The sequence below is a fragment of the Chiloscyllium plagiosum genome, unplaced genomic scaffold (assembly GCF_037043375.1).
Source record: "Chiloscyllium plagiosum isolate Xiang-an unplaced genomic scaffold, Cpla_swu_hap1 HiC_scaffold_6, whole genome shotgun sequence".
Taxonomy (NCBI): Eukaryota; Metazoa; Chordata; class Chondrichthyes; order Orectolobiformes; family Hemiscylliidae; genus Chiloscyllium; species Chiloscyllium plagiosum.
Window position 1 is genome coordinate 132,334,847 of NW_028270144.1, and position 9,299 is coordinate 132,344,145.

Sequence of the window (9,299 nt, forward strand, 5' to 3'; positions counted from 1 at the left end):
CTCCCCTCCAGCCCTGACAAAGGGTTTTGGCACACAACATTGACTTTCCTGCTCCTTGGATACGGTCTGACCTGCTGTGCTTTCCAGCCTCACAGCTACTAACTCAGGCTTCTACCATCGGCAGTCCTTCACATCTCTAAGTCATAAAACTAACTGTGAAAGTTTTTTGTAGGTATATACAGAGAAAAAGATTGGTGAAGACAAATGTAGGTCTCTTGCAGTCAGAAAGAGGGGAATTTATAATGGGAACAAAAGCAAATGCTGACCAACTAAGTACATCCTTTGGTGCTGTGATCACAAAGGAGGACACAAGCAACATATTAGGAATGTTGGAACACAGGTTTAGTGAGAGGGAGGAACTGAAGGAAATCAGTATTAGACAAAATTGTGTTGGGAAAATCTGATGAGATTGATGGGAACTGAAAGGCAGATAAATCCCCGGAGTCGAAGATCTACTTCCAAGAGTAGATAAGGAAGTGACCAGAGAAATAGTGTGAGGATTGTGATTGTTGTCCAAGTTCCTAGAAACTCCTACACAGATTGGGCAGGAGGCTAATGTAATCTCACTTTAAAAGGGAGATACAGAGAAACAGGAACTATCAACCACTTAGCAGAACACTTGGAAACAGTGGAAGGATTGGACAGAATCAACATGGATTTACACAAGGGAAATCATACTTTGGAAATCGACTGAATTCTTCAGGGATGTAACTAGTAGAGTTGATGGAGGGTGGGGGTGGCAGAGTCAGTGGATTGTGGTTTATTTAGATTTTCAACAAAGTTCCACCTAAGAGATTAATGTGTAAAATTAAAGTACAGGGATCAGAATAGTGCACTGAGCTGGATAGAGAATAGATGGCAGACAGGAAACAACAGTAGGATAAATGGGTCTTTTTCTAAATAGGAAGGCGGTGATTAGTGGGATATCACAGAGCTGTGTTTAGACCCTAGCTATTTACAATATACATTAATGAGTTAGATGAGAAAACTAAATGTAATATCCGCAAATTTGCAGCTGACAAAAGCTGGGGTGAGAGGGGTGAGCGTGAGGAGGTGCAGAGATGGCGTAGTCAGAAGGTACACGACACCAAGTTATAGTCCCACAGGGTTATTGAAATCACAAGCTTTCGAGCATCCTGATGAAGGAGCAGTGCTCCTAAAAGCTTGTGATTTCAAATAAACCTGTTGGACTATACCTGGAGTCATGGACTTCTGCCTTTCTCCACCCCAAGTCAATACCAGCACCTTCACATCCCAAATGTGATTTAAACAGGTAGAGTGAGTGGGCAAATACTTTAGCAATATAATATTTTAACCGGGAGGCTGTTCACTTTGGCAACAAATAACAGGGAGACAAATTATTATCTGAATGACTAATATTTGAGAAGAGGGGACTATGCAATGAGACCTGGTGCCTTGTACACCAGTCACTGACGGTAAGCATTGCAGGTACAGCAGTTGGTGATGAAGGCAAATGATTCGTTGGCCTTCATAGTGAGAGATTCAAGGGCAGGCACAGGGATGATTTGTTGTATTATCAGAGCCTGGTGAGACCACACCTGGAATATTGGTGTACAGTTCTGGCCTCTTTATCTGAGAAGGATGTTCTGTAATGCAGGGAGTATACCAAGTTTCACCAGACTAATTCCTGGGAAAGCCATGACGGACCTTTAAGGATGGGCTAAATCATAGAATAGAATCCCTTACAGTATGGAAACAGGCCCCTCTCAGCCCAACAAGTCCACACCAACCTCCTCTGAACAGTAACCCACACAGACCCATTCCCCCGACCCTATATTTTAGCCTGACTATGCACCTAACCCTCACTCCTGAACACTATGGGCAATTTAGCACGGTCAATTCACCCTAACCAGCACATCTTTGTGACTGTGGAGGAAACAGGGAGCACCCAGAGAAAACCCACACAGACAGACAGTCGCCCAAGGAGGGAATTCACCTGGGTCCCTGGCTCTGTGAGGCAGCAGTGCTAACCCACTGAGCCACCATGCTGAACTGGAACTCATAAGAATGAGGGGGCATTGCATAGAAATCTACAAATTCCTAACAGACTAGACAGGATAGGTGCAAGAAGAATGTTCCTGAAGGTGAGGTGTCCAAAATCAGAGTCCTGGTTAAGGGTAATTAGTCAATCTTTTAGGGTTGAGATGAGGAGAAATTTCTTCATCGGAGAGTGCCAAGCTGTTGAATTCACTGCCCCTTAAAAAAGTAAGGCCAAAATATGTATGATTTCAGAAGGAGTTTATATAGCACTTGGGGCTCAAGGGATTAAAGTATAATATTTAAAGTATAAAAAGGGGAACAGGAAGAGGCTATTGAGCTGGATGCTCAGCTATGATCATAATGAATGGGGAAGCAGGCTCGAAGGGCAAGAATGGCCTACTCCTGGCTCCTATGTTTCAGTGACAGGGGCTGAGTTTGCAATTGTATTTGCTGGTGATAACAAATGTCTGTCTGAGAACATGTTGTGGTTTGGTGTGTTGAATAGCCTGTTCTTTCATTTTGATTGGAAAGTGAAAAGACAGAATAAAGTTCTATCCTAATCCTCACAGGGTGCAAGAGCAGAGGAATCGAGGCATACGCGCACATGGATCTTTGAAGGTGGCAGAACACATTAAGCAAGTTGGATCCTCAGTCATGTCTGACCCATCTTGGCTAATTCTGCCCCTCACCCTTCCCTCCTTCCCACAATGAAATGGGGTTCCCCTGGCCTCACTTCCATTTTCATCTACCTCACGTTCAAACGATCACTCTCCGTTATTTTTACCATCTCCAGCAACAGGCAAACAATCCCTCCACTCCAACTGCAACATTTCTCCCTGACACCCGAGTCCATTCCTCCACCATTCAGAATATTTTCCTCACTCTGCCATGGCATCTGTCCAATCCTCCATACTCATACAGAGTGTCACAAATCTCAGTGGCTGACCCCATGAGTTTGTCCGCCACTTGTCTTCCATTCCCTTTCACCACAACTCCCACCACACCCTCACTGGCTAGTCCTCTTTACCTTTGTTCTCAGCCAAAATGACCCATTTTCATCCTTCACACCTTATTTTACAATATTCTACATCCTCCATTTCTCTTTCACACAATTAACACCTTTACTCCTCCTCTACATGCTGAAAACATTTTTAAAATCACCATTTTTCTACCCCTTTCTGTTAACTCTGTTCCCCTCTCCCCAAATTTGCCAGTCCCTGTTGCTTTTCCCCAGCATTTTCCTCATTTGGTACAGATTTTTCAGCATCTGCAGTATTTTGCTTTTATTTAAGGAAGTAGTAAAAGCATACATATCCTGTGGTTGATAAGTAAGGGTATAAATTACAAAAGTGAGAAAATTATTTCCCATGTATTTAACTACAGGTCTTTGTACTCAAGCTCCTGAGTGGGATGTGAACCCAGAACCTCACAACTCAAAGGGAGCCAGCCTACTCCTGAGCCACAAGCAAGAGCAGAAGAAAGTGGGAATGTTCCGGTATTCTATGTGAAGGTATTCCAAAGAGGAATATCAGGATTTTAATCCAGCAACAATGAACGTTGTTCTGTCAGTGTTGAGCAACATTTGCAATGATTCAACCCTGCTCTTCACTCTTGGTGAGGTGATGCTGCTAAAGGGCTGGTCATGTCATTAATCAACTCAGCCTCCCCACTACTCTTGACTCACTCCAATTTGCCTATCAGACAATGGATCCACGTCAGATGCCATATCACTTGTCCTTCAGTCCTCCCAAGACATCTTAACACCAAGAACAGTTATGTAAGATCCTACTCCATTGACTATAGCCCAGCCTTCATCACTATTATCCCTCGAGACCTAGGTGATCTCGGACTAAGCCCCACTCTCTGCAACTGGATCCTCAGTTTCTGACCCACATACCACAATCAGTGAAGATTTGGGACAATATTTCATCGTCACTAACACTCAACACTGAAGCCCCCAGGAGTGCGTACTCAGCCCCCTATTGTACACACTGTATACCCATGACTGCGTCACCAAATACCAGACTAATGCCATTTACAGGTTCGCTGATGGCACCACCATAGTTGGTCGAATCTCAGATGGCAACGAAACAGACTACAGACGGAGGTGGAAGACCTGGGAAATGGTGCAACTGAGAACAACCCAGCTCTCAATGCCGGAAAAACCAAGGAACTCATTATTGACTTGCGGCAGGATGTTACTCATGCCCCCCCTACACATTAACAGCACAGAGGTGGAACGAGTGGAGAGTGTCAAGCTCCTGGGAGTGGTCATCCACAACAAGCTTTCTTGACTCTCCGTGTGGACGCACTGGTACAAAGGCCCAACAACATCCTCTTCTTCCTCAGACAGCTGAGGAAATTTTGCCATGACAGCGAATACCCTGCCCAACTTTTATAGGTGCCCCATCAAGAGCATTCTGTCTGGATGTATCACTACTGGTTTTGGCAACTGCACCATTCAAGATCGGAGATGGTTACAGAGAGTGGTGAACTCGGCCCGGACATTCACAAAGGCCACCTCCCATCGATAGAATCCATCTACCAGGCCCGTGTCAAGGAAAGGCCACCAGCATCTCAAAGATCCATCCACCCTGGCAATGATTTTTTCCAACTTCTACCATCAGGGAGAAGGTACAGAAGGCTGAACACATGCATCAGGTGGTTTCAAAATAGTTTCTACCCTACAGTTGGTACAAAACTGAAAGGACTCACAAACTCCTAACATTCGCCCGTACCTGTGTTTTTGTTTTTGCCGCTGTTTACCTATTATTTACTATCGATGCTACTTAACATCTGTGACCTGCCTGTATTGCTCGCAAGACAAAGCTTTTCACTGTGCCTCGGCGCATGTGACAATAAATTCAATTCAATTCAATTAACCTGGGTGAGACATGAAGATGGTACAGCTAGCTTGGAGAGTCATACTGAGAAAGAGAGTTCTGGGCTTCAGAGTAATAGAATTGAAAGCTGTGGGTATAGATATAGACTGAGTCACAGGCCTCAGTGGACAATCTTGCATCACACCGAGAGAATAATGACAAACCACAGATGATTTAATGTCCACAATTGCACATCAGCTTCAATTCCTGATTTTAGTTCCCATAAATGCCTAAACCAAACCATTGCACAATTCACCCACAGATAAACTGTCAGCAATCTGTATGTCCAGCTAGTTTTCATCTTACAAAAATATGTATAAAATTGAACCAGTTGCATCTTTTCGCAAATAACAAATGTCATCACTTTCTAGTTTTTAACTGTTTCCAATATAATTAAACTGATCTAAAGAAATGTGTTTTTCTTATTTTAAAAGCATTGTATCTGAAAACAGGAACCAGGCTGGAGAAAGAATGCCAGGTGCTTAAAGAAAAACAATGATATGATAAAACTGAATTATTTAAAAAATGATAACGTGATCAACAGAAAAAGGAAAAGGATAAAAGTTAGTTTAGGGTGTAGGTTTGCTCGCTGAGCTGTAGGTTTGATATCCAGATGTTTCATTAACCTGGCTAGGTAACATCATCAGTGGAGACCTCAAAGTGAAGTGAAGCTGTTGTCTCCTGCTTTCTATTTATATGTTTGTCCTGGATGGGGTTCCAGGGGTTTGTGGTGATGTCATTTCTGTTCGTTTTCTGAGGCGTTGATAGATGGCATCTAGATCTATGTGCTTGTTTATGGTGTTGTTGTTGGAGTGCCAGGCCTCTAGGAATTCTCTGGCATGTCTTTGCTTAGCCTGTCCCAGGATAGATGTGTTGTCCCAGTCGAAATGGTGGTTTTTTTCATCCGTGTGTAGAGCTATGAGGGAGAGAGGGTCGTGTCTTTTTGAGGCTAGCTGGAGTTCATGTAATCCTGGTGGCTAACTTTCTTCCTGTTTGTCCTATGTAGTGTTTGTGGCAGTCCTTGCATGGAATTTTGTAGATGACGTTGGTTTTGTCCATGGGTTGTACTGGGTCTTTTAAGTTTGTTAGTTTTTGTTGGAGAGTGTTGGTGGGTTTGTGTGCTACTAGGATTCCGAGGGATCTCAGTAGTCTGGCTGTCATTTCTGAAACTATCCTGGGACAGGCGAAGCAAAGACATGCCAGAGAACTCCTAGAGGCCTGGCACTCCAACCACAATGCCATAAACAAGCACATAGATCTAGATGCCATCTATCAACCCCTCAGAAAACGAACAGGAAATGACATCACCACAAACCCCTGGAACCCCATCCAGGACAAACATATAAATAGAAAGCAGGAGGCAACAGCTTCACTTCGAGGTCTCCACTGATGATGTTACCTAGCCAGGTAATGAAACGTCTGGATATCAAACCTACACCCTAAACCTCAACCTGAGCTACAAACCTTCATAAAAGTTAGTGTTAAGGCCAGTATTCTTTCCATGTTGCTCAGTGTTTTTGTTGATACAAAAGTTATAATGTTGTATTTGAGCAGATTTGCAGAGAGAGAGAGACACACACACAGGAAACCCCAAAGCAGAGAGAGGGGGGAGGGAGAGAGAGAGAAACCCCAAAACAGAGAGAGAGGGAGGAGAGAGAGAGAGAAACCCCAAAACAGAGAGGGGGGGGGGGGGAGAGAGAGAGAGAGAGAGAAACCCCAAAACAGAGAGAGAGGGAGGAGAGAGAGAGAGAGAGAAACCCCAAAACAGAGAGAGGGGGGGGAGAGAGAAACCCCAAAACAGAGAGAGAGGGAGGAGAGAGAGAGAGAGAGAAACCCCAAAACAGAGAGAGGGGGGGAGAGAGAAACCCCAAAACAGAGAGAGAGGGAGGAGAGAGAGAGAGAGAGAAACCCCAAAACAGAGAGAGAGGGAGGAGAGAGAGAGAGAGAAACCCCAAAACAGAGAGGGGGGGGGGGGGGGAGAGAGAGAGAGAGAAACCCCAAAACAGAGAGAGAGGGGGAGAGAGAGAGAGAGAGAAACCCCAAAACAGAGAGGGAGGGAGGAGAGAGAGAGAAACCCCAAAACAGAGAGAGAGGGAGGAGAGAGAGAGAGAGAGAAACCCCAAAACAGAGAGAGGGGGGGGGGAGAGAGAGAGAGAGAAACCCCAAAACAGAGAGAGGGGGGGAGAGAGAAACCCCAAAACAGAGAGAGAGGGAGGAGAGAGAGAGAGAGAGAAACCCCAAAACAGAGAGAGAGGGAGGAGAGAGAGAGAGAGAGAAACCCCAAAACAGAGAGAGGGGGGGGGGGGGGGGGGGGAGAGAGAGAGAGAGAAACCCCAAAACAGAGAGAGAGGGGGGAGAGAGAGAGAGAGAGAAACCCCAAAACAGAGAGGGAGGGAGGAGAGAGAGAGAGAGAGAAACCCCAAAACAGAGAGAGGGGGGGGAGAGAGAAACCCCAAAACAGAGAGAGAGGGAGGAGAGAGAGAGAGAGAGAAACCCCAAAACAGAGAGAGAGGGAGGAGAGAGAGAGAGAGAGAAACCCCAAAACAGAGAGAGGGGGGGGGGGAAGAGAGAGAGAGAGAAACCCCAAAACAGAGAGAGAGGGGGGAGAGAGAGAGAGAGAGAAACCCCAAAACAGAGAGGGAGGGAGGAGAGAGAGAGAGAGAGAAACCCCAAAACAGAGAGAGAGGGAGGAGAGAGAGAGAGAGAGAGAGAAACCCCAAAACAGAGAGAGGGGGGGGGGGGGAGAGAGAGAGAGAGAGAAACCCCAAAACAGAGAGAGAGGGGGGAGAGAGAGAGAGAGAGAGAAACCCCAAAACAGAGAGAGAGGGAGGAGAGAGAGAGAGAGAGAAACCCCAAAACAGAGAGAGGGGGGGGGGGGGAGAGAGAGAGAGAAACCCCAAAACAGAGAGAGAGGGGGGAGAGAGAGAGAGAAACCCCAAAACAGAGAGAGAGGGGGGAGAGAGAGAGAGAGAGAAACCCCAAAACAGAGAGAGGGGGGGGGGGGGGAGAGAGAGAGAGAAACCCCAAAACAGAGAGAGAGGGGGGAGAGAGAGAGAGAAACCCCAAAACAGAGAGAGAGGGGGGAGAGAGAGAGAGAGAGAGAAACCCCAAAACAGAGAGAGAGGGGGGAGAGAGAGAGAGAGAGAGAAACCCCAAAACAGAGAGAGGGGGGGGGGAGAGAGAGAGAGAGAGAAACCCCAAAACAGAGAGAGGGGGGGGGGAGAGAGAGAGAGAGAGAGAGAAACCCCAAAACAGAGAGAGGGGGGGGGGGAGGGGGTCGGGGTGGAGCCGGTGTCCCCTCAGCCCCCCGTCCCCCCTCAGCCCCCGGTCCCCGGTCCCGGGCCTACCTTCAGCGCCAGGTCCAGGCCGGTGAAGAGGCCCCAGCAGGCAGAGCACGACAGGTTCTTCCAGCTCAGGCCGGGGCTCAGGGCCGCGGTCCCCGGGTTCGGGCCGATTGCCAGGAACCAGAGACCGAGAGACACCGAGAGGATGAGCCGGATCGCCATCGGGAGACAGCGGAGTGTCAGAGGGAGGGGGGAGGGGGGAGGGGGCTGGGGGAGGGGGCGGGGTCGGGGGCGCCGGGGGGAGGGGTCGGGGTCGGGGGCGCCGGGGGGAGGGGGCGGGGTCGGGGGCTGGGGGAGGGGGGCTGGGGGAGGGGGGCGGGGCCGGGAGACGCCGGGGAGGGGGGCGGGGCCGGGGGGAGGGGGCGAGGCCGCCGGGGAGGGGGGCGGGGGGCGCCGGGGAGGGGGGCGGGGCCAGGGGGAGGGGGGCGAGGCCAGGGGAGGGGGGCGGGGCCGGGGGGCCCTGGGGGAGGGGGCGGGGCCTGGGGTGAGGGGGCGGGGCCTGGGGTCGGGGGGGCGCGGCCTGGGGAGGGGGCGGGGACTGGGGGAGGGGGCGGGGCCTGGGGGGCCGGGGGAGGGGGCGGGGCCTGGGGGGCCGGGGGAGGGGGCGGTGCTTGGGGCCCTGGGGGAGGGGGCGGGGCCTGGGGGAGGGGGGCGCGGCCTGGGGAGGCGGCGGGGGTCTGGGACTGGGGCGCGGGCACTGGGATGGGGCGGAGTCTATGGAGAGGGCGGAGTCTGTGGGCGGGGCCGTGGTAGTGGACGGTTCTGTGGGCGGGTTCTCTAGAGTGGGCGGGGCCGTGGTTGTGGGCGGTCCTGTGGCGGGGTCTGTATGGAGGGCGGGGTCTGGGCGGGGCCGTGGTAGTGGACGGGGCGGAGCCTGTGGGCGGGGCCTGGGGAAGGGTGGGGTCAGAGTGTGTGAAGATACATGATGGGGTGTTGGACTGGGGTGGAGAAAGTTAAAAATCACACAACACCAGGTTATAGTCCAACAGGTTTAATTGGAAACACTAGCTTTCGGAGCGACGCTCCTTCATCGGATGGTTGTGTAGTAGGACCATAAGATGCAGAATTTATA

General features: G+C 49.6%; 1 protein-coding gene across 1 annotated transcript in view; it reads right to left on the reverse strand.

Annotated features, from left to right (window-relative positions):
* smpd1 (sphingomyelin phosphodiesterase 1) overlaps positions 1-8,425 on the reverse strand; it is a 39,062-nt gene extending 30,637 nt beyond the window's left edge. Inside the window, exon 1 of the mRNA XM_087988517.1 lies at positions 8,231-8,425. Within this exon, the coding sequence (XP_087844643.1) occupies positions 8,231-8,389 (159 nt within the window). The 5' untranslated portion in view covers positions 8,390-8,425. The remainder of the gene's footprint in view (positions 1-8,230) is intronic.
* Between the last annotated feature and the right edge of the window lie 874 nt (positions 8,426-9,299).